Source organism: Terrapene carolina, unplaced genomic scaffold, assembly GCF_002925995.2.
Source record: "Terrapene carolina triunguis isolate 2854851 unplaced genomic scaffold, T_m_triunguis-2.0 Scaffold833, whole genome shotgun sequence".
Lineage (NCBI taxonomy): Eukaryota > Metazoa > Chordata > Testudines > Emydidae > Terrapene > Terrapene triunguis.
In genome coordinates, this window is record NW_020665184.1 from 1,968,587 (window position 1) to 1,993,364 (window position 24,778).

The 24,778-nt window shown below is 49.0% G+C and overlaps 1 protein-coding gene across 1 annotated transcript in view; it reads left to right on the top strand.

The window, feature by feature from the left end:
- Positions 1-693: 693 nt before the first annotated feature.
- CC2D1A (coiled-coil and C2 domain containing 1A) overlaps positions 694-24,778 on the top strand; it is a 34,086-nt gene continuing 10,001 nt past the window's right edge. The window contains exons 1-23 of the mRNA XM_024200037.3: positions 694-835; positions 3,951-4,083; positions 4,354-4,460; positions 5,057-5,122; positions 6,816-6,953; positions 8,042-8,387; positions 8,541-8,665; positions 9,390-9,462; positions 10,233-10,328; positions 11,166-11,296; positions 12,395-12,467; positions 12,930-13,069; positions 13,594-13,732; positions 14,125-14,297; positions 15,253-15,375; positions 16,072-16,130; positions 17,418-17,534; positions 18,265-18,338; positions 20,674-20,732; positions 20,819-20,870; positions 21,914-22,013; positions 23,132-23,222; positions 24,159-24,290. Coding sequence (XP_024055805.2) covers positions 773-835; positions 3,951-4,083; positions 4,354-4,460; positions 5,057-5,122; positions 6,816-6,953; positions 8,042-8,387; positions 8,541-8,665; positions 9,390-9,462; positions 10,233-10,328; positions 11,166-11,296; positions 12,395-12,467; positions 12,930-13,069; positions 13,594-13,732; positions 14,125-14,297; positions 15,253-15,375; positions 16,072-16,130; positions 17,418-17,534; positions 18,265-18,338; positions 20,674-20,732; positions 20,819-20,870; positions 21,914-22,013; positions 23,132-23,222; positions 24,159-24,290 — 2,610 coding nt within the window. The 5' untranslated portion in view covers positions 694-772. The remainder of the gene's footprint in view (positions 836-3,950; positions 4,084-4,353; positions 4,461-5,056; positions 5,123-6,815; positions 6,954-8,041; positions 8,388-8,540; positions 8,666-9,389; positions 9,463-10,232; positions 10,329-11,165; positions 11,297-12,394; positions 12,468-12,929; positions 13,070-13,593; positions 13,733-14,124; positions 14,298-15,252; positions 15,376-16,071; positions 16,131-17,417; positions 17,535-18,264; positions 18,339-20,673; positions 20,733-20,818; positions 20,871-21,913; positions 22,014-23,131; positions 23,223-24,158; positions 24,291-24,778) is intronic.

A 24,778-nucleotide genomic window follows, 5' to 3' on the forward strand; every position in this document is an offset into this window, starting at 1 on the left:
GGGGCCAGGAGGTGGGAGGGTTCTGGGTTGGGGGAGCAGGGTGCTGGTGGGAGGGGTCGGGAGGTGGGAGGGTTCTGGGTTGGGGGAGCAGGGTGCTGGGGGGAGGGGTCGGGAGGTGGGAGGGTTCTGGGTTGGGGGAGCAGGGTGCTGGGGGGAGGGGCCAGAAAGTGTGGGGGTTCTGGGTTGGGGGAGCAGGGTGCTGGGGGGAGGGGCCAGGAAGTGTGGGGGTTCTGGGTTGGGGGAGCAGGGTGCTGGTGGTGGCAGAAGCCTTGGGGTTGGGGGGAGTAGGCTTATGGGGCAGTGGACAATGAGCCGTGTGGGGCTTCAGGGTGTGGTTGCTGGGGTAAGGGAGCAGGAGCTGGGGATGGGGGGCATGTGGGTAGTTCAAGTAGGGTGAGAGAGGGACCACCTGGGCAGGGAGGATAGTTCGTTATGGTCTCCTGGGTTGAGAGGGAAGCAAGGATCTGGGAAGTGTGTGTGCTGTGTTGGGGATTTGTGGGAGAGCTCCTGGCAGTTGGGGACTCTTGGGAGGAGAGGAGGCATTGGTGGTGGTATGAGGGGGAAATTGGGATGGCGGCAGAGGGCTGAGGAGGGGAAGAAGAAAGCATTAGGAGGAGGAAGGAATGAGGTTGGTTAACCAAACTGCCCCATGGGGTGAGGGAGCGGAAACACAGGGACGGTGCCTGAGTGATCCCATTATAACCATCTAGCTCCATCTGACCTAATCGTGCACTGATTCTCTTCAGATCAGTCTGAGGGGGAGAAAAAAGAAATGAGCAAGAACAGGAGGCCGGCTCCACCACCAGGACGCAGTGGTGCTGCCAAAGCCAGACAGGTGAGGCCTGGGTTTCCTTTTTTACCTCTCCCCTGTCTGTATGAGGAAACACCTCTCCCTCCGGATCTGCTTTGAGATTCTTGGTGTAAAAAATGTAGTTGTCCTGTTGTCAGAATCTGAAATCCCCTCAATCCCTGTGGCTGCTGCTCCCACCCCCCAACAAGTGATTTCTGAAGTAACCTTTGTGTGTATAAAGGCCCCAACCTTGCTACTCTTGACTTCAGTGGGAGCAGGTTCAGGCCTGTAGTTTATAAAGTTTGGGCTCCTGCAGGATGAAAAGTTCTATAGAGGTGAAAAATTGTTGCTGTTTGTTAATAATATTGGTTCTTTCATTGTGGGTAAATTTTTGTCCTGCTGGCCTTATGGTATAAATACTGGTTTAGCCAGTGGGAAAACTGGCCCGGTTGTAACCCAAGTGGCCTCTGCCTCCATCCCAAGGTGGGAATTAGATTTGCTGTCATTTAGAAATCACAGCAGGAGAATTGACAAAACCAGAAATAATAATCATACCTCTCCCCCTAGCCCCTTGGGACAAAGATGGGACCAGATGAAGAGGAGTGATTCATCTGTTCCCAACATCTCTCTGCTAACGCACAAAATGTGGAATTAAAAGTAAACAAGAAAAATACTAATGTGTGGAATTTAAAATAGTGTTGCGTACATTTCCTTAAAGCACAGCATCTACTTTTACCCTAGTTTCATGATGCAGAATTCCTGATGTTAATGTTCATTTGTGTTTACATAATGAACTAGAAATCTGAGATTTCTCAATCTCTGTGTACAGGCAGATGGGCAGGGTGATCTTTTGAGTTGTTTCTGTCTCTAACTTTTATTAACCTAGATCAGAATCACATAGAAGGTTTATGTGAGTTGCAGGTCTCCTTTCTGACAGCTACTGGCATGGGCATGGTCAAACAATTGCTTTATTTTCCTAGAATGACTGGGGAGGAGAATTTAGGATTTTGTTGAAGATGATTGAAATGAATGGTGTTAAATATTGTTTTGCAAATGTCAAAGAATCAGTTTTAACTTTTCAAAGCTCATTTTTCTGTCACACTGTGCCTGCCACTCGCTAGTCTGTGGAGCACATGTGCCAATCTAAGGGTGGGAACTTGATTGCTCCTAAGTGACTGTCTCAGAGGAATAAAATGCGATGTCTTGTCATAGATCCCTGGTTAAATTGCCACTCTGTAGGATGGATGGTCCAACATCCTGCAGCATTTTCAGTCTGTGGTGGATAAGCTGGGCATTATTCCAGGTCTCTTGTATCAGTGGATGTGGGTAATTGAGCTTCTGTAGACCTTTCTTTTGCACCCTTTTTACTGAACTTACCTATGTGCTAAAAGATGGAATGGCTGGAAAACCTGTTAACACTTTCAGTGGTATTGTATATGGTATTCCAGTCACGATGGTGCCTAGGCACAGCTGACAGTAACTAGTACTGCTGTCTGGCACCTCACCGAATTATTAATGGAGGCACCTGCCTGCAGGAGGAGCATGTTAAGAATGGCCAAATTCACAACATGCAAGTCATGGACCAAATCAGAGATCTAGAGCAAGTCTATGGAGGACAAACTGTCCAGTGACATATGGTAACAGCCCTCCCTCTCTTCATATGCTGGAGGGCTTTGTGTCAGACAGAATCCAATTAGGTGTGGATAATGTATTAAACCTCCCCCTTCGCTTGAATCCTGCTTTCAATAAAATTAATGTATGACCAGTCAGTTGGTGAGAGCTTTCAATTTCACTGGCTATAAACCTTGATAAACTGTAAAATTTATCTGACTGTGCTGCAGCTTGGCGGGTGAGAGGATCGCATGTTGCTTCCCCATTTTCAGGCTGTCTGAAGGTTTACAGTACTTGCATTAGCCTTTCTTTTAGTAATCTACCAGGAGGAGGTACTGAGTTGAGTTTTGCCATCTGTCAGGGATTTTTACGTAGTGGTGCGTGCATATAGGATTTGTATTACCCTGCCCTGCACTGTCTCAGTTGAAAGTCTGGCCTCCTCCCTTATGCTTTCTTCTTCCGCCCATCAGGGATTGGGTCAAACTCCAAGCTAGACAGGTGTTGGGAAGCACAAACCAAACACTCCTATAAAAGCACAGACACACCTGCAATTAAGTCTTTGCAGCAGTCTCTGTAGGAGGGAGAGCTGGTTCTTCTTAACAGCAGTATGAAAAGTGAATCCTCTCCGATATTACAGTGAGGTGCCCTCCATACAAACAGCAAGACACACCCTGACCACACGTTGGGGGAAGCTGTCATAAAGAATGTGTTGTGTAATACGATTATATGCCTGTAGCGCCTCTCATATGAGGCTGTCAAAATGCTTCATGAACATATGTTAAACTGTGCAATGCCTAGTAGTGTAAGTAGGTGTCCTGTTAGTTTCATTTTAGCAGTGGGTAAATTGGCACACAGAGGTGAAGTGAGTAGGGTTGCCAACTTTCTGATTGCAGAAAACCAAACACCCTTGCCCTGCCCCGCCCCTTCTCCGAGGCCACTCCCCTTCTGTGAAGCCCCTCCATCGCTCGCTCTCCCCCACCCTCGCTCATTTTCACTGGGCTGGGGTAGGCGATTAGGGTGCGGGAGGGGGTGAGGGCTCCAGCTGGGGGTGCTGGTTCTGGGGTGAGGCGGGGGATGAGAGGGTTTGGAGGTGCAGGGGGTGGCTCTGGGCTGGGGATGAGGGGTTCGGAGTGTGGGAGAAGGTGCGGGTTCCGGGCTCTGGGAGGGAGTTTAAGTGTTGGAGGAGAGGGCTGGGGTGTGGGAGGAGGTGCAGGCTCTGGTGGGGGGGAGTTTGGGTGTGGGAGGGGACTCAGGGCTGAGGAAGAGGGTTTGGGGTGCGGTGCAGGCTCCAGGTGGCGCTTGCCACTATCAGAAGGCAGGATACTGGGCTGGATGGACCATTGGTGTGACCCGGTATGGCCGGGGAGGAAAAAAGTACCCCATCCTTATCTTCTGCTCTAACCATCAGATGACACTTCTCCCTCTTTTAGTTGAGACTAGAATTCAGGAATCCTGACGCCTGGTCCCTGGATCTAAGCACTAGATACCACTGCCTCTTGTTGCCTATTAGGAAACCATGGACTTGTGGTTTGTCTTTTATCCTCTCTAGATGGGTTTGCTAGTGGATTTCTCTCCACATGGGATGATGGAGAATGATAAGGAGGAGGATGGTGAACTGGAATCAGAATTAATAGCTATCGTGGGAGGCCGGCCAGATTCAAAAGAGAAGCCGAAAGGGAAAAGTAAGTGGTCCTCAACTCTATGCCCATTATACATCTGCTCAGCTAGGACACATCTGAATCCCAGAAGAACTTGATTAAAAGAGTTACAAACTGTAAGTTTCTAGTGCCTTAATTTCAGAGCTACAGCGAGAGAGAAGTGGCAGAGCCTCGCAGTCCTGTGCTTAGCAACTAGACCTTTCTTCCCCCCCGCCCTCCCAGCACACTAGTCTGAACTCTGATATTAAATGGTTATGTGAAATGAGTTGTGTATTTGTCTCCTCTTCTTTTCAGCTCCTTTGCCCATGGAAGCTATTGAGAGAATGGCGGCTCTCTGCATGAAAGACCTGGATGAAGAGGATGGGGAAGAGGAAGATCTGGAAGATGAAGATGATCTGATGGTATGAAGGACTTTGTACTCGGTGAAGGACTGGGAATGTTACACAAAAGTCCTTGTTATCAGGTCGATGCCTCATATGTGGGGAATGTCTAAAGTGACATGTCTGAATGGGAATTCTTGTGTAGCGACAGGCGAATAGATCCATTCATCTGCCATCTCCCTGATCCCTCTAGGTCCTCTTGGAGAAACAGGATTTTTTTTTTCTCCAAAAAGCTTTATACCTCAGTGTATCACTGACCAGGGATCCTTCTATTGAATTTTGCTCACCGCTGCATTGTGAGCCAAACCCATTATACTGATATTCATACAATCCTGCAATGTTACCTATCTGTAGATACTGGAGTTAGTGTCTTGACTCCTAGGTTATTCCATTTCCTTAAAGATGGGCTATTATACATAAGTGCCTGTCACATCCTAATAAGGAGGAGATACTCATGAAGTGCTGGGACTTTTGCTGCAATGCTTCTCCCTTGCTAGTTGTCACCCTTAATCTCTCTCTCTGTAGTTTATAAATTGCTGCTCAACTTCCCATCAGTGTGACTTACATTTTGAGCATCTCTAAACAAAATTAAGAGACTAAATTTCTTTGTTTTGTAGGCGGAACTCAATGAAGTCCTGGGTGAAGAGAAAGAAATCAAGGATGCCACAATACCTGCTGCTAAGGTGCAAAACTACCCTTCCGACTTTGCTTCCTCTTTCATTCTTCTCATTGTTCCCAGTTGAAAGTGTGGCCATAGTACAGAAATGGCTCCTCCTTGTGCTACGTATCTGTTCCCTGTATGTCTGCAAGTTATATATGCTCACCCCATTGATGCAAACCAGCATGTATGCCTGTTAACATTGCAGAGTCTGAAGCGTTAAAGATGTAAATGACCTATAAGGTCAAAGTCCATCTTCTTGTCGGTTCAGGGGGGACGAATGAGCTGGAGCCAGGTTCTGACAGCTTACAATATTGGGTTTGGGTTTTTTCAGATACCAGATGAATTGATGACATTGGTAGACAGTCAGGAGGCTTGTTTTGTTCCTTGTAAATTGAGCCAAGTAATTGGGTGGAAAAGATAAGGCACGCTCCAGAAATTTGCAATGTATGGGCAAAATGCTGTGACCACTGGAAGCAACATTGCCTTAGTAGCACTCTGCAGGTGCAGCCGCTGTCTCGTGTGTCATAAATTGCAGGATCAGGGCCTAAATGTGCACCCCCAGTAAAGTCACTCTTCAGAACCTTCAGGAGCCAAGTCCCTAAGGAAAAATCGAGTATTTAGTGGTCTTGAAATCAGAGGGGTTTTAGAATTATAGCTGATAAAGTTGGAAAAAAACGTAAACCTCTGAGTCTAGGTCATTGATACTAGCAGAAAAGGCCTTGTACTATTGCCATTAATTTCTCACTTTCATTAGAGATTGTGTCATAACTACCGCACTTTCCTGTGGCCATACATGGGCATACTGTTCCATTGTCTTTTTAAAGGCTTTTCTGAATATGGAAGACGAATGCATCCTTCCTCAGCTTCAGTTTTTAGTAGCTGTTGCTTGAACCCTGGCATACACTGAGGAGAGTTCTTATTCCTTTACCAATTCCCTTCACATAATGTATTGTTTTTCCTATGAGTGTCTTTAAAAGACTCTCAGCTGGTTGAAGACCAGTTCTGTTTTTAAAAAAAAACAAACCCCAAAACGGGGAAAATCTAATACGAATAGGGACATTTTTGTTGTATGTGGTTGGATTAATTAACCCAAACTCAATAGCCTTGTGCTTTCAGACCTTGCTAAGACACCTATTGTTTCACCAGCTGCCCACCTTCAGTCCTTAGTGTCTGAACAGAGAGAGACCCTGAGTTGTGGTCACTCTAGACCAGGGACCGGCAACCTTTGGCACGTGGCTCGCCAGGGTAAGCACCCTGGCGGGCTGGGCCGGTTTGTTTACCTGCCGCGTCTGCAGGTTCGGCCGATCGCGGCTCCCACTGGCCGTGGTTTGCCGCTCCAGGCCAATGGGGACTGCGGGAAGTGGCGCAGGCCGAGGGATGTGCTGGCTGCCCTTCCTGCAGCCCCCATTGGACTGGCGAATCGTGGCCAGTGGGAGCCGCGATTGGCCGAATCTGAGGACGTGTTAGGTAAACAAACCAGCCCGGCCTCGAGCCGTGTGCCAAAGGTTGCCGATCCCTGCTCTAGACCAGGTTGTCCAGGAGAATTGTTCTAGCATGTAAGAACCAGAAAGTGAAACTGACCAGTCTAGTTTGACTGTCTTGAGCTGAACACAATCAGTCTCTCGTTGGAAGTGTTGATATGGCTGTCCCCCGTTAGGCCAGTGCTTTGGATTAATTTACAACACTTTTTCCTCCTCTTCCCTGGGCTCTTACAGGTGAATGAAACTTCAGCTGATTCCAGCAGCGTAGAATCTACTCTGGTGGAAAGGCTGGAAATGTACAGAACAGCCATGACTAACGCAAAGCAAGCAGGAGACAGTGCCAAAGTGCGCAGATATGAAAGAGGCCTCAAGGTGAGTGTTAAATCATGCACCCAGAACACGATGTGCCCAGGCTAGCGGCTTGGTAACCATCTTGTCTTGCAAGATGCTTTTTAGGAATAAAACCGAAAATATTTTTTAGAAACTTAATAGAAATCGCTTGATCTTAAATTTGCAACTGAGCCTGACCAACGTTTTCAGTATGGCACTTAAATCTGTATTTAGGCACCCATGTAAGGGGCCTGTTTTTTCAGCCTTGCTCCTAGTGCCTTTGGTGGAAGCTATGGGTCCTGAGCCCTTCTGAAAATGAGGCCATTTTTATTGAGGTGCCTAAATATGGATAATACAATAGCTGATAACCGCCTCAGCAACAGTATATTGCAGGGGGTGCAGCGCTCTGATGTCTTCATCTTTCGTGATATTGCTGTGTCCTCAGAGATAATATTGAACCCAAAGGCCCCAGCATGGTCCTAATGGATCCTGTACAACTGCAGGGGCGGGCTTTCCAATTAGACAGAAAAGCGAGGACCTGATCACTCCTGGTCATTAAAGTTCCCATAGTGCTTTTCTCAAGTCAGAGTGCTCGTCCCAGCATCCTGGCCAAATTCCATCTTGGGTTCTTTTATTCTGCCGCCCTAAAATTCTCCCTGCATCTTCATTTGGGTCTGGAGTCTTCACTTACGAAACTGGAGGTGCTCTGACCGTGTGCTGTTGCTAATCGCCCTGCTGCTTCCCACCACTGAGAGCTGCATTTCTGTGATGAGATTTGTCCATAAAGAGCGTGCGGTTTGTACAACACTTTGGGCTCCCGTAGGATGAATGGCCCTCATCTAAGAGGCTGCTACCTTCTAGTCATGAAAAATGTGGGAATTAAGAACTTGCTGTTTGGCTGAGGAATGGCTTTTCAGCTGATGACAGGCTGTGGGTTTCTGAGGTCTAATTAGGCTGCAGTTTCTGGGCTGGCTAAGGACTAGGGTGCTGGTATCCAGTTTTCCTGCAGTCGGGCTCTTAGCTGAAGTTCTGGCTAATTTTAAAGCGCCTGTTTTCTATAGCTGTTGGCAAAACCAAGAGTGAAAGTTTGGAAGCTTATCGCTAATTATCCATTGTTGTTTTTTCCCAAGACATTAGAAAACATGCTGACCTCTGTGAGGAAGGGCAAAAAGATTGATGAGGAAGAAATCCCCCCCGCAGTTGCACTAGGAAAGAGCGGGAGCTCCCAGCTGCCGTCCCCTTCTCCACTGACTCTGTCATCCCAGAGCTCCACACCCAACGGACGGTTCAGTTTATCCAGCCATCCTCCTCCACAGCCACCCACTGCAGCACCTCCGCAGGGACCCTCTGCAGCATCTCCCAAGCCGCCACCTCCTGTGTCTCCCAAGCCGTCGCCTCCTGTACTTCCAAAGCCAGCCCAGGCCTCGCCCATCAGATCCCCAGAGACACCAGAGGAAAAGCCTTTGGCACCATCAGGTAAGCATGGGGGACCTTTTCATTCTCTCTCATCGCAGAAGGTTGAGCTTATAAATTCCTACTGATCTATGACCATGATGTTCCCCCGATCTTGCATCGGATGATTCTGAAACACAAAGCACAATGGCTCTTTTCTCTGTCTCTCTACTACAGGTTCTGAAAACTTCAGCACCCAGGCGCTCCTCCATGACAGGCAGCGGGAGTACAAGCTAGCCGCGCTGCACGCTAAACAGCAAGGCAGTGTCGAGATGGCCAGTAAATACTACCGCATCGCTAAGGTAGGTGCCTGCCAGCCAAAGCACTGCTCTGTTAGCCTGGCAGGGGCTTTGGTTTAGCCCTAGAAGTGACACTTTCAGTGGGTGCAATTAAGAAGTTGACCAGTTGGTGCTTAGAAGGCTGCTGGTAAACCACATCCACCGGTTCTGTGGCATGTTTGTGACTCTATTTCACCTTGGCTAGTCTTATCCTGGGACAGGCTTTTCCTTCAGTTCAGCCGTTCAGCTTCATATGGGGAATTAAAATCAAACTGTGGTCTCCCCTCTACAAAAAAAGACCTTGAAAATTGCAGTTAATGCAGATGCAGTTATTGTCTCCATAGGCCAGCTCAGGTGTGACTAAAGGAAATACATTCCTCTGCTCCTATCTATCCTCCACCTTTGGAGAATCCCTCTATAACCAGCATGAACCTACGCTGGTAGTATGGTTCACTTACTGTAGCAGGAGCCTGGGAGCCCAGAGACCTGGGTTCTGTTTCTGAGTCTGGGGGGAGAATGTGGCCTAGTAGTTAGAGCAGAACATTGGAAGCCAAGACTACTGTGTTCTAATTTCAGCTCACTGTGAAACCTTGGGCAAATTGCTCTGGTTTTTTCAGTTGTAAACTGGAGATAAATCCCACTTCACATGGGATATATGAGGTTGGTTTGAGTGGTTTTGAATGAGGTGTTTTAAGATCTTTGAAGAAAGAGGTTAAAAGTACTATTCTCCCTGGCTTGTGCCTTTCAGAGCTTTGATCCCATTCTAGAAGCTTTGGGGAAAGGTGAAACCGTGGATCTGGGCCGTCTGCCCCCACCTCCAGGTGAGAATTGATACTCGGCTTTGCCAAACAGCTGCGTCTGCTTTCTGGAGGGGTTCCCACTGACTTCATTGATATGGCAATGGAGGCACTGGCTGAGTGGAGGAAAGTGCTAAAAGAGTGAACACGGCAGTCGTGATCTTTCTTTGCTAAGACAGGCCTACAAAGTTTTGCCAGCATAGCTATATCGGTCAGAGACGTGAAGAAATCCACCACCTTGACTTACATGGCTGTGCCTGCAAAACCGCCCGTTGACATGCAACTGGACTGGTAAGAGTCCTTATGTCGTCGTTCGGGGAGGTGGATTGTACCAGCCAAAGATCTCCTGATGGGAGCTGCACTAGGGGGCTCTGGGAGTATAGCTCCACTGGTACAGCTGTATCAGCAAAGCCTTTCTAGTGTAGACTAGCCCTTAGCCTCATCCAGTGGTTGGAGAGGGCCTGGAAGTCGGGACTCATGGGTTCTATTCCCACTTCTGTCACTTACTCGCTGTGTGGCCTTTAGAAGGGGACTCCCCCACTCTGTGTCTCAATTTCTGTGTTTGTAAAATGGGGCTGGGAGGAAAGGGGAGGTTTAATTAAGTGCTTTGGGGTCCTGGCTTGGAAGGTGCCAGAGAAAGATGGAATATCATCAGTGCAGTGTACCATCTGGGTGCTGCTCCTTGTGAGGACTGGGTTGGCTGGGCCTGGTGGGAGAGGAGTAACCTATCTCCTTTCTGTCAATCTGGGTTGATTTTTACTTTCTGCTTGTCGCTTACAATCTTATTTTCACAGACCAGCTGCCCAAGGAGCTGTTGTCCCCAGGTCTACAACAACAATCTGCTGTGTCGACAACCATGCCTTTAGCAAAATCAGCAGCCCCTGCTGCAGGTATGAGCTCCAGAACGGTGCCTTGGTATCTTAGCTGCCCCAGCGTGACTAGAGGTTGCTCATTATGCCGTGCAGCCGATCAACCCTGGAATTTCCATTAGACGGAATGGGAGCCGCATGCTGTACTGCCTGTTTGGTAGTTGCTGTGTATCTTGCCAACCTTGCTTTTGTTCCTAAGGACAGCAAACCCCCTCTGTAGTGAAAGGAAAAACCTGCCCAGAAAGTAAATGGGACCTGGAGGGGAGGAGGAGGCAAGCCTGGGAGTATCACTAGCTTGAGTGGTATTACCGTGCAAACTCCAGCTCAGCTGTTACCTGCAGAGGTCACGGCATCTACCAGAAAACATTCTAGAGCCTTGCAGAGCTTGTGCTGCATGTTCGGATAACCAGAAGCATCGTCATGACACGGGGATGGGTGGGCATGTGAGTGCTGGGGTGGGAACATCTCTTATTTATCGTCAATGCTCAGGGAGGAGTCCGTGTTGCCGAGTGGACAGAGCACTGGACTAGGACTCAGAAGGACCTGGGTTCTATTTCTGGCTCTCCTGTTGGGTGACCATGGGCAAGTCGTGGCCCGCTTTGTGCCTCAGTTTCCCCATCTGTAAAAAGTGGGGATAATTCTATGCCTTCATATGTAAATCACTTTGAGATCTACTGATGAAAACTTATGATAAGAGTTAGATATTCTAGGCAGGGGTTGGAAATGAAATGCTGAATTGCCTCCTGTCACCATCTCAGCGAGGGCTGGGGCAGAGTTACAGATTTTTGTTAAGGAGGGAGAAGTTAGAAAAGTAAACCCAATAAACGTGTCGTCCCTTTCTCCCCACCCCTGCAATAGATATCCCTGCCCCCCCACGGGACATGCTGGAAGCCCTGCAGCAGAGGATGGAGCGGTATAAAACAGCGTCAGCTCAGGCCAAGAGCAAAGGAGATGACCGGAAGGCAAGAATGCATGAGCGCATTGTGAAGGTGAGAAAAGCGTGAAAGTCCTGTGACCTACAGCTCTGAGTGGATCCTGGCTCCCCTCGCCCCCAACAGATACCGTTCTGAATTAGAGCTGCACAGCAGGGCAGTATTCTTTCTGGGGCAATGTTATCTGCTGTTGGGGATTCAATTGGTGGTTGCCTTCTCTTTGAGTCAGTGCTGACCCCACTTGCCGGGGGCACAGTGCCTCTGGAGGTGCCATCTTTTTGAGTGAGATTCTTTCCCACTCGTAGTCATTAGAGTCTTTAGTGCTTTCCCCAAAAGTTGGGGGGTACATTCTGGGTAACTGCATATTGCCTTCCCAAATCCCCCTGCAGTTTCATTTGGATCCATGATACATCACTTCAAGTAGCATAAATGTTTCTGTGCGCTGTTAAACCAGCTACTCCGTTCCGCCCCAGAGACTGCTGCATTTCAGTGATGAGCGAAAGATCCTTGTGCCTATCATCTTTATTCGTAAAGTCCATGAGTTTTGCTCAGTATCGTCTTGAAGGCTGAGCACTAAATCCTGGTGCAAAATGCCAATATCTTGACAGAGAAATGGAGTGCTTAAAAAAAACCTGATCTTTTAGAGCTAAGTAAAACACTACCATGATTGGAATCTAATCTGCCACTGGTGGCATAATTCCAATGGATGTTAGAGTTAGCCAGGTTTCTTCTCTCATACCACACTCAGTGCAGTAAAGGGAGGAGAAGACCCTAACTGGTGCCATGGGATAAGATTTGAACTCCTCTGCAAAAAAAATTCTGGGGCACAAGCTGGTTGTCTGACTCTGATTAGTTGATGGGACACCCCCCTGTTGGCAGCTTGCATGCGGATTGTCTCATTGTTTCCTTGTGCTCCCCCCCGCATCTGACTGTATCCACCTGTTGCCTCTTGGCTGATACTTAGATTGTAAACTCTCTGGAGCAGGGACCACCTTTTCGTTCTGTTTGTACAGTACCTAGCACAACAGGGTCCTTGCCCACAACTGGGGCTCCTAGGTGCTACCCTAGTGTAAATAACAAGGGATACGTCTTTCTCAGAGGGGCGTGCCTGTGAGGCACCATGGCAGGGGTGCTCAGTCGTGATTTCTCTTTCAGCAATACCAAGAGGCCATCCGAGCTCACAAAGCAGGGAAAACGGTGGATTTTGCTGAGCTGCCTGTTCCACCAGGTATTTTCTGATTTTATTTTGCTACCAATGTAGAACAGTAGAGGATGCTCTTCACTCACGGTTTTTTAAAACTTCCATATGTGTGAATTTCACTGGGGAATAGCAGCGTTGGAGACCTCTCTATTTACAACACATACAGCATTGGCAGTAACAGGGCACACTTCTACACTCCATCCCCACCAATGTCTCTGAGCCCTGCCCTGGAAGGACCTTTCCCCTAGGAGCAAGAGGGAATTTCAGTCTCCTTTCTGTGGTCCTTGGCATTTCTTCTGAGATCGCCCCCTTGTTCCCTGCAGTTCTGTTATCTAGCGCTGTTCACTCAGCGGGTTTGAATGGCATTATCACACGAGTAGCTAGATGTGGACTCTTCCTACCTCTTTGGGGCGCTCAGGTACGCAGCAGCTCTCTATAGTAGTTTGATCAGTTTCGATCTCCTCTTTAGACTTGCCATCTCTTTGGCAGGCTTCCCACCCATCCATGGCATGGAGGCTTCATCAGGAGACCAAAGCATCATGGGAGTCCTGGAAACCGCTATGAAACTAGCCAATCAGGAAGACCGAGAGAATGATGAGGAAGATGACAATGTGGAGGGGATGAAGAAGGTCAGGTTCTGCTAACCTGGGAGCCTGATCCGTTGGGCACAAGATGGCTCAGTTAAAACCAATGCCGAGTTGTATTAACTGATTATCAGGGGTGGGACCAGTTTATACAGAACCCCATTCATTTGTGCTATGAAACTTTTTTCTCGATGGAAACTGGATACAGGTCACTTGCAGGTTTAAACTAGATTCTCTGTATTTTGAAGGTGGATTCTCTGTAACTTAAGTCTTTAAACCATGATTTGAGGACTTCAGCAACTCAGCCACAGGTTTGGGGTCTGTTACAGGAGTGGGTGGGTGAGGTTCTGTGCTGTGCAATGTGTGCGAGGTCAGACCAGATGATCACAATGGTCCCTTGAAGTCCTATGGGTCTATGTTGGGATTGAATTTTATAGTGCTGGCTAAAGTGGGCTTTTTTCCTCTCCATTTGTTTCAATTCCCATCTTACCCGAGTCCCAGAGTTCAGAAATGTTGCGTTCTGTTGCAAGAAAAATAGCTTCATGTATTTTTCTGGTTGTTAATTACAGCCGGGCTCCCGCACTGCGCTGTCAAAGCCAGCCGCCTCGTCCCAGCCCAAGCTGGTTCCACGTGTGTCTTCGGGAGGTACCCCTGCAGCAGCAAATCCAGCTGGGACTGGCAAATCCACCGCAAAAGCCACCACAAAAGGTACTTGTGCTTTCCAGCTCACAGAAACGTTCCGTCTTTATCAAGGCCGATACTGTAGGAAGTGGTCAGACTGCGTTCAGGGCCACGCTGTCCTATATGCTGATCTGTAGTGCTGGTGCCAGTCCCTGCTACGGTTCTCTGGCTGGAATGGTTCCCTTGTCTGACTCGGTACCTGTGGTGTAGTCAGGAGGCCAGGCCAGATTTAGGGAGCGCATGCACGACGACACTAGGCAGCCCAGGCTAGGAACCAGAGAGGACTGTAGGGTCTGATGGGCCCGGTATTTTGAATACACCAACATTCCCAGCTTCCCTTTCCAGCTCGGACTACCTATAGCATGAGGTCCTGACAGCCACCCCCGATGTGACTATCCTCTTTCTCCTCCTCCCGGCAGCCCAACAGCAGCTGGCTTTCCTGGAGGGCAGGAAGAAACAACTGATGCAGGCGGCGCTTCGAGCCAAACAGAAGAATGACATTGAGGGCGCGAAGCTGTTCCTGCGTCAGGCCAAGGGCCTTGACCCCATGATCGAGGCGTCCCAGGGTGGGCTTCCTGTCGACATAACCAAAGTAAGGCGGTCCCTGCAGTGCATTTAATTTGAGACCAATCCACGGCATGAGAAATCCTGACCACTCGGGCGTTAAAGATTCCTGGCCTTTTCAAAAGCCCAGAAGTCCTGGGTAATTCTATTCTGCCTCTTTCAATTCCAAATGCGTTGATTATGGCATCTTTCACTCCCTCTCCTACCATGTTGTGCACCATTGCTGTGTGCTAGGTAGGTAGCTGACACTTCCCACCCCAGAAGTGGCTGCATTTTAGTGCTGGGCATTGTGATTCTCAGAGACAGCGTCTGTCACTGTTTGTTAGTTTGTAAAGATCGCTGGGGATCCTGCATAACAAAAAGGATAAATGGTTACATTGCTACTTATACTGTAATGATAATCTGTCTCTAAAACTAGCCACTACATGAATATTCATAGCTATGTGTTTTGCCTGAATTCTGGAGTATTGAATGCTCAAGCTCCTGAACTTAGATATAACTGGAGCTGTGTTACGTGCTGAACACTGGAATACCCTGCCCCCTGCACTTGCTTTCGGAGTGCTGACGTCTCTGCCTGTATCCGAAGATCTGTTTAATGGCTAGATTAGGGGGTGAGCATTCAAGTCTCCTGGATTCTATTCCAAGTTCTGAGAGGGGAGTTGGGTGTAGTGCTTAGAGCAGGAGAGTGGAAGTCAGTACTCCTGGGTTCGGGTTCTGATACTGACCTATTGTGGGACTTTGGAAATGTAGATGCAAAGAGGAAGTGACTTGTCCAGTTTGCAAAGTGGGGATAATCTCTAGCTTCCAGGGGCTGTGAGGCTTGATGAGATAATGAAGAAGGGTTTTGAGTGTCTCGGATGGAAGATGTGGTCCAGCATGGGCAATTCCTTACTCCAGGACTGACTTTTGCAGATGGGTCTGTGTAGGTGAAAATCTCTTCTCTTGAAACTGCAGGTCACTGTCATGCCTCCCTTCTGTTTCAGGTGCCTCAAGCCCCAGTGAACAAGGAGGATTTCGTGCTCGTGCAGCGTCGTGGGGTCAGCATCTCCCCAGAGGCTGCCAGCCAGTACATGGAGTTCATGAAGCTGATGAGGCAGCAGCACGAGGTAGAAGATCCAAGGGGAGATGCGCTAGGAAGAGAGTGTCCGGTTGGGCTTTCAGAGGCTTAGAAGCTCCTGGGAAGCTCTTCAGAACAGCAGTGACGGGAGTGGATTCCTGGGGGACTGGAGCTTTCATGCCTTGACTTAAGTGAAGTTTCTTGCCCTTCTTCCTCCAGGAGGAGATGCTGCCAGCTGTGATCCCAGGAGTGTTAGGGTCACACCTGCTGCTGCGTCTTGTTAAGTCAAACTTGCTCTGCAAAGGATTGTGGGATTTCGGTGGGCATAGCAAAAGAAAACAGGTGTCTGTTGGTTCCCAGATTGAGAGCCGCTGATCCAAGGCATTAGGCAGGGGGCTGAGGGAGACTCCAGTTTTGTTAAGCAGACTTGTATTGCTGTAGTGTGTGTTGGCAGGAATGCCATCCTGATGGCCGTGTACTGGTTGGATTGTAAAGGCCTGTATGAGGGAGAAAGGATAACTTGGGAGACAGGACTCAGGGGTTCTATTTCCGGATCCACCATTGCCCCGTTGAGCGACCTTCCCTTTTCCGTCTGTGGCTCCATCTGTAATTGTGAATGAGAATACTTCTTCACAAACACGCAGACACAGCCTCCTGTGGAAGTGCTGCAGATCCTTGGATGGAAGGCGCTAGAGGAGGGCAGATTGTAGTAACTCTCTCTCTCTCTCGTGTGTTTTTGTCCCAGATGTGTTTGAATTACTCCAAGCAGTTCACTCACCTAGGGAATATCGCCGAAACAACCAAGTAAGTATGTCAGCAGGAGTGCTTTCCATCCCCCTTTCCCTCAGGCTCCTTTCCTTGTGTTGGTTGTACACACCGTGACGCTGCTGCAGAATTACCTAGGGTGTCCTTCCCGGTTGCTTCCCTCAGGGAAGTCCTGCATTTCCTTTCCGAAATGTGGCTGTGTTGGGGGCTCTGCTCGATGTTCTGCCTTTCAGATGAGATGCTAAGCAGAGGTCCTGACTGCTCATGGGTTAACGATCCTATGGCATTTTCCCCAGCCCCAGTGTCCTGGCTAAATTCCAGCGTAGGTAATTCCATACTGCCTGCCTAAAATTCCTGGCACACAGGACACCTCACTGTGCAGAGTTGTTTAACAGCACACACCAGCTGCTGTTCTCTACTCCAGAGGTGGCTGCATTTCAGTGGTGGGCGAAATACTTAAAAGCATTGCAACTTCTGGAGCATTTGGATGAAGGGTGCTATATTAAATATAGAAAGTGTTTGTAGTGATCATATTAAACTGGTAACCCCATGTGTCCAGTTTCTCTCTCCATCCTAGAAGGTGCTTTCACTAAATTCAACAATCTATCTTCCACTCCCCACCCTGAGTCAAAGCTAGGACTGCAAATTAAGATTGCCTTGGCCCAAATGGGTCCAGTTTGCTCCACATCTGTTGGACATAGGCTCATGGTGTGAATTTGTGAGATAGGAACTGGTTCAATGGGTCAGGCACACAGAGATGCCTTCAGCAAGGACAGAGGCCAACAATACCAGATATTTATGCGATGTGCACAATATAGGTTACAAAATAAAACCATTGGGGTATTTTTTTAGTGCCACTCATGGGAAGTTTTGAGGCGACAGTTCAGAGTTTAATAAATAGAAGGCGAGAGAAATTGTGGGTATGTCCACACTGCGATCCTGAGGTGTGATTGCAGCTCTACAGGTATACCCAAGGTACCTTTGACCCTGGGTATGTACTCCGACAACGAGCCCGTGTAACCACCTGTGCGGCTGTGGCTAAACTGCTATTGTTCTAGCTAAGCATAGGAGCTGCAGTCCAGCCTCCTGATTGTAGTGGAGAGGTACCCAAAGCCACAGACAAGAGGGGGAATGTGATAGGCCATCTCCTGCAATCTGTAGTGAGATGGAGAGTGGACCATGCGGGAATGCTCTTCCAGACAATGGGAGCTGCAGGCGTGAAGGTTCTTGCACTGGTCTGTGAGCAGAGCACAGAATAACGGGGAAGCTACAAAATAATCTCCATAAGAGTAAACTCCTGGCTCATTTTAGCCCTTCTCTCTGCAGGTTTGAGAAGATGGCGGAGGATTGCAAGAAGAACATGGAAATCTTAAAGCAAGCCCACGCCAAAGGCTTCCCATTGCCCAAGTACCACTATGAGCAGAGGACCTTCAGTGTGGTCAAGTAGGTTAATGTGCTGCCTGTTGCTTCCTGCTCCTTTCATTCCAGCCACGCTATCCCTCATTGCAGGGTGGGAGAAGGTAACCAAGACCTCGCCGATGCTGATATGTCTGGCCCTCCACTGGGGCCGCTTCCCGTGGCCTTGCTTTCGGGGGAGCTCTTCTATACACTGGAGTGTACGTGTTGACCTCTGCCTCCCAATCGGTGTGGAGTCCTGCCTCCCACTCTCTTCTCAGGAACAGAATAATTGTTTTGAGTTCTTTCATGATCTGGTGTGTGCGTGAGGTAGAGATGGGGGCCCACAGCAAGTGGCGTGGATAGGGTTGTTGTATGTTTCACCCATGGCTAACCCTGTGTGCCGTCTTCTTGCCATACTCTATAGTCAATTAAACACAACATTTGTTAAAACTGAGATCTACACAGCCCACTCTGTGCCTGTTTCCCCCTCAGCAAAATGGGGATGATACGTTGCAATTCTTGGATGGAAGGTGGTATAAGTGCAGTGTTTGATCATTTTATATAAAAAGGTTGTCCTGGCAGATATATTTTTACTGGTAGAGTTGAGACATACCTGTGTTGGTCTGCTGTATGCAAGAGCAGGAAGTGTCGACCTACAGCACCTGCAGGGGGCACTGCAGAGCATACCAACCCCCTGTCCCCAAGTCACTACTTGGCTGGCTGGAGGAGGTAGGAATTGTTTGATGTTTAACTTCTTTCTGCCTTATTCTTGAAGGATCTTTCCTGAGCTGAACAGCAACGATATGGTTCTTACTATAGTGAAAGGGATCAACCTCCCAGCTCCTCCAGGTAAAACAGCAGTTGGCTCTTATTAGCAAAGGAGGGGGGTGAAAGGGATGTGTCTTATTACCGCTATGCGAAATAACCATAAGCAGAGGTGCTGAGTGGTGGTTTCGCTCTGCAGTGGGAATAATCTGTTCCGCTAATGCGGTGACCGATTGGAGCAGGTGAAGAGCCCCAGGCACTGGGACTGCTGTCGAGTGGGGTATCAACCAAAGAGGGTGGCCTAGATGCAGTGGGAGCATGGAGCTTTGTCTGACGATATTGTGGGTGGGGCGGGATGTTGCTACAGCGTCTGCTCCAGCTCTTGGTCTCCCACGCAAAGTGCCCATTTTCAGCTGCTTTTTAATGACCTTTGGTTAAAATGCCCCAGGGACTGTTAGTCAGAGCGCCAGCAATTATCACTGGTGCTTTTCCGTGCTCTTCTCGTATGGGATCCCCTTGCGGACTGGTAGGTGCATCAGTAATTGTGGGTCTGAAACACTTTTATGCAGAGCTGTCCCAATAAGGAAAAGAGCCCCACTGGGGGTGGGGCTCAGATGATTAGAATACGGGAATAAAAGTCAGGAAAAAATGAGTTCTGTCCCAGACTCTGCCACTGATCGTGTGACCTTGGGCAAGTTGTTGAGCCTCCGTGCCTCGGTTTCCCCATGTGTAAAATAGGGATAATCCCACCTAGCTCTTGGGGAAGGGGACTGAGAGACTTAATTTATGAATTGTTTGCCGTGTTGTTGTGGCCGTGTTGGTTCCAGGATATTAGACCGAAAAGGCAGGTAAGGTGGAACCGTTTATTGGACTAATTTCTGTTGGTGAGAGAGGCAAGCTTTCGCACTTACACAGCACTCTTGTCTGTGGAGCTCAAAAGCTTGTTTCTTTCACCAGCAGAAGTTGGTTCAATAAAAGATATTACCTCACCCACCTTATCTCTTTAATTTAATTTATTAATGTTTGTCGTAGACTTTGAGATCCTGGAATGGAAACGCAAAGTTACAATTTATGAGGAACTTAAGTGCTGTAGAAGATTTGCTGTCTCCATAGTCCCCATATTTTCAGCCTCAGTTGGAAATAACCCTCCCCTGCAGCAACTCCCTCTATTCGTCTAGGTACTTACCTAGTACTAGGTACTTGTCTAGGTACTACTCCATCACCCTAATAGCTGAGTGTCTCACAGATGCTGTTTATTATCACAACACCCCTTGGAGGTAGATCGATATTTCTATCCCCGTTTTACAGAAGGGGAACGGAGGCACCCAGAGGTTATGTGACTTGCACAAGGTCGCACGGGAAGTCTGTGGCAGAGCCACACACTGAAGCCATTTCTCCTGCGGCCCAGTCCTTAACCTGAGCCAGCGCTCTTCAGCAGGATTAACTGTTAGTGGATTGTATCCAGTCGTTAGCGGAGGAGGAACAAAGTGGGATATGGGACGCTAGGGGGGTATCAGACAAAAATAACACCAAAATACGATCCAACAGCAATAGCAGGGCATGAGGTGGATGGTGGTAACTGTGAACGTGTGGGAAGAAATGAGCAGAACGCGAGAATGCACAGATCTGGGATGGGTTATAGACCCTCTCAGAGTGAAAGTGTTCGAGCTGATTGGGAAATGGTTTTTTTTTTTCCCCCAACAGAAAATTTATTTTTTATGAGAAAATTTGAAAACTACAAAATTTCTATTAGGAAATGTTGCCTTATGGAAGTTGTAGTTGGGGTACCTTGTGCTCCCATTCTCCTACAGACTGGGGTTCCCTGGTTCATGTGAATCTGCCATGATGCACCCGCTCCCCAGTTGGAGAGGGGAGTCAGTACATCCTGGGAGTCCCTGGCTATAGTGCATCGTGGAAGATGTAGTCCAGCCAGGGAGCTCGGCTAGTAGAGAAGAATGGGGACATGAGACAGTGGAACTACAGCTCCCATGTGGCAGCGTGGCTGATTATCCAAATAGAAATACTTTGGTTTGGGGGCATTTGGGGTTTTTGCAGAAAAGCCAAAACCTTTCTGTGGAAATTGGATACTACTTGTGAAAAATATCGTTGAATCGAAAACTCACTTTTCCATCACAGAAGAGTTTTTTGACAGTTTTCAGCCAGTCCTAGAAAAAGGATTTGTCTTCAGTGTAGGCTGGAACCTTCTGTCTTAAACAACCTTTTCAACTATCCCAGACGTCTCCAGTACAAATTAATCTGCCCTTTAGTTAAAAAGCTCTCTTCCCCCAGGTAGGTAGCTTCAGGGGGATTGCTCACTCCCAGCGATCCCAGCAGAGTCCTTGGATTTTTATCTCATGTGTTGCATGTTAGGTCTTCTCCTTTAAGCTATAAACTGGGTGGGTTTTTTTTGTATTTTAAGGCGTGACTCCCAATGACCTGGATGCCTTCGTACGCTTCGAGTTTCCCTACCCCAACGCGGTGAGTTATGAATGCTGCTCGGCGACATTCCCAGGCTTCAGTTGGGAAGGCTCAGTTCTCACCCTCTCTTGTGTCTTGTGTTGTAGGAGGAAGCTCAAAAAGATAAGACCAACGTGATCAAAAACACAGATTCACCCGGTAGGTTCCCGTCTGGAGTTATGGATGCGTGTGTGTGCGTTTGTGTTGGGAGGAGGGTTCCCTTGTGTTACTAGAGCTCTGGCCTTAAGGTGATCTGCATGTGGAATGAGCCCAGGTGACAAAACACCCCATATGTAATCGGGCAGTCTCTGCTCAAGAGAGTTGCAGAGCAGGAATAGAAATGGATGGGACAGGTCAAGACTGATTCCGCAACGAAGCACTTAGATACTGCAGGGATCCTGGATAAACAGCTTTGCAGGTGCACGTCAGTTTTCTGTCTGGGGACTTGGAACTAGGAGAGCAGAGGGGGGCAGGTCAGGATTGAGGGACAGTCGCTAAACTGTGTGTGAGGAGCTCATGGGCTGGAATAGTGGGGAGCCAGCAGGTTGGGATTGAGAGGCATCAGCAGAGCTGTGTGCGTGGGGAGCCCAGGACTGGTGTATTAGGGTGAGGTGGGTGGTTGGTAAAGGGACAAGATTTCACTGTGGTGGCAGAGCTGTGTGGGCAAGGACCCCACAGTCTATGCCCCCTCGGTGCATTGCTGGATCTGTTTTTAGTCCCTCTCCTGTCAGCATCACAATTTCCTCTTGCCTGACTTGGAAACTCGTTCTGTCTGCTTGAGGTTGAAAGACCGAGAGGCTGTAATCTCCAGTGACACGCCAGCTGGTGCCTCGAGGTCTTTCTTCCCAAGATTCTGAGAGGCGATGGCTGTAGTGGCTAAAGCAGGGGACTGGGAACCAGGACTCCTGGGTTCTGTTCCCAGCTCTGCTGCTGATTCTGTGATACCTTGGGGGCAGATCACTTCACCACACCATTTCCTTTTCTCCAGCTATAAAATGGAGCAGGTGGAGGGGGTTGTGTTGAGGCATAACGAACTGCAAAGTGCACTGAGATCCCAAGGCGAAAATCAGTGCAGCTGTGCAAAGTGTTTCCTGCTAATCCTATTCCTGGCTCATGTCTTGCCCAGGGATGCAGTTGACGTCTCTTCCCTTGGTGTGTAATCCTCATGCTAATACCGTGATTTGCTGCTGTTCCCTTGGCAGAATTCAAAGAGCAGTTCAAGCTGTATATTAATCGGGGCCACCGAGGGCTCAAGAGAGTCTTTCAGACCAAAGGCCTCAAGTTTGAGGTTGTCCACAAAGGGTGAGTGAGATACGAGGCTGTGGGCACTGGAGGGCAGGTTTAAATGTCATCCACAGACGCTAGAGGGAACCTTCCTTATGACACTCTTGATATGTCCTGGGGTGGAAAACTCATGAATATTGGGGGCAGGCAGAAGGTCCGTTGCAGCGTTCAAAGGTGAAATAAACAACGGCTGTTGGGCGTCACTGCTTATTAACAGCTTCACTGCTGCCGACAGTCGGTCTTCTGCTGAAATCAACACCTGCAGTCCTGTGAGATGGACCAAGTGTGCACGTCTCCGTGTACCCGGAGTGCTGGTCAGCAGGTGGGAGCCCACCGGGGCCCCTGGCTGCATACTTGAGTGATTAGCACATGCTGAAGCCTGGGCCACCACGTTTTCACTGGCGCTGTTGTCCGTGCTAGCTAAATTAAAGCTAGCACTTGGCTATGCCTGTGTGTGCGACAGTCACACCTCCCCTTGCACTGTAGCCTACCCATAACGGCGCCGCTCACTAGGCCACTTAAGAAGCAGCAGTGAATGTGTGGCCCTCCTTAGCTGGAAGGATAGTGGTCATGGTGGGGGAGAGGGTTTGCTGGGTTGCCAGGGCTCTGACAAGGGAGGAGGGGAGAGGACTTGTGAGTGGAGGGTTGTGAGAGTCTAGGAAACATCTAGCTGCTTGTAGAGAGGCTGCATGAAGCACTGACACTGGTGCATAGGAAACTGTCCTGGGAGACGGGGGTGTGGGACTGAGCTGAAAGGAGCAGCCGCTGCCAGAGGAGGAATATTTTGTCCTCTGTAGTTAGCCCACTGGTGCTGTCATGGTGCTGCACCTCCAGAGCACAGCTGGCCCTTCGGGGGCATAGAGGCAAAACCTTCCCCCAACAGCTGAAACCCTCCCGTTAACCTGTTCGATCTGTGGGAGCGCTGCTGGGATCGGCCATTGTGGGAATGGGGGGCGGAGTGGCAGGGTTCTGCCCATTAGTTACTTCTGAGAATTTGATTCCCACTTTGGGGACGTTCTAGGGACAAACAGGTCTTTGTGGGAGCTGGGATTGGATGCACTGGGCTGAGGGACTGACGAGGACTTCAATTTTATGTTGTCATATCCCTTTCTCCCCGCACACACACAATCTCCCAGGGGGCTGTTCAAGACAGACCGCGTTGTGGGCACAGCACAGCTGAAACTGGAGGCCCTGGAGACGACGTGTGAGCTTCGGGAGATTGTCGAGGTAGGAAACAGTGGAGAGTTCCCCCTCCTCCCTCTAAGCAGCACCTGTGTGCACCTGCCTATAAATCCTGCCCTCTTATCTTTCAGAGTCTCAGTCCCAGAGCTTCCTCCCGGCCCGAGGAGCTGAGGCTAGAAAGGAGCAAACAGCGGGGCAGGGGCAGGGGCTGGATGTTATTACCAGCTGCTCTGAACTCTCTGGTCAGTTATCAGAGGGGTAGCCGTGTTAGTCTGGATCTGTAAAAGTAACAAAGAGTCCTGTGGCACCTTATAGACTAACAGACTTATTGGAGCATGAGCTTTCGTGGGTGAATACACATGCATCCAATGAAGTGGGTATTCACCCACGAAAGCTCATGCTCCAATATGTCTGTTAGTCTATAAGGTGCCACAGGACTCTTCGCTACTTTCTCTGGTCAATGTTGGGCTGGTTCTGTTACTGGGGACCCCGGCCATTTCCAACTGCAGTCAGCACCTCTCTGAAATGCCTCCCTGCTGTACAGTGGGTAGGGAGTGCACTGCTATAGGAGCAAAGGCAGACACGGTGTCCGGATGTTTTTTTGGTTTTTTTTAATGGACCGGATAATTGACCAGTAATACAGCTAATTCTGCTAAAATGAGGATAATGCAATCTCATGCTTCCCGGCAGGTGGCTGCAGGGTCAGGAAGGAATTCCAGTCTCCTTCGGTGTGCAGTATTTCACTGGTGGCCCAGGTGCCAATTATGGGCTTGAGCCTGTCTCTGAAGACTCTGCTGGAGAGAGGATACTGGGCTAGATGAACCAGTGGTCTGTTCCAGGGAGGCAGAATGCTAAACTAGATATGTCCGGAGATGGGAGATTGGACTAGACACCATTGTTTCATTTTGCTTTGGCCTCTTCTTGGTTTTTTCACTGTTTCCCCTACACCCACATCTCTGCTCCATTCTTTTCCATGCCTAGCTACTGGATGGCCGCCGGCCCACAGGGGGGAAGTTGGAGGTGATTGTGCGTCTAAGGGAGCCTCTGAGTTCTCAGCAACTGGAGACAACAACAGAGAAATGGCTGGTTATTGACCCTCAGACCATGCCGGCGGTAAGGGCAGCTGTCTTGATGGGGCTCTGGGTTCCCTGTGACCTAGGCAGGATGATTCTAGGACTGACTGGGAAAGTGAGTCAGATCTGGCTCTGCAGAGACTTTGCCTTAGCCCCAGGCCGCTAGTCAGAGGAGGCAGCGTCCGTCCGTCGGGGTGTTGGCGTGAGGGAGGGAATGTAAGTCGTTCCCAAACAGAGCGGTCACATCTCCCCTTTGCCTGCAAAGCTTCATCACGCGCCAGGGTCTGAAAAGCTGGGACTCGACCTAAAGGAAAAATTGCCTAAGGAGCAGCATGCAGCAGATCTGCCTTGGGTTGTCCATGTGAGCTGTGGTGATGCCCCTGGTGTTTTTGCTTAAAAAGGCCCTTTTCCCTTCTAATAGAGAGGCAGCAGCGTCCAGTGTGCAGGGCTCTGTACTGGGGAGATTCTCTTCCCAGCTATGCCACTGACTTGTGTGAGGCTGGACAAGTCATTTCCCAATCGGTTAAG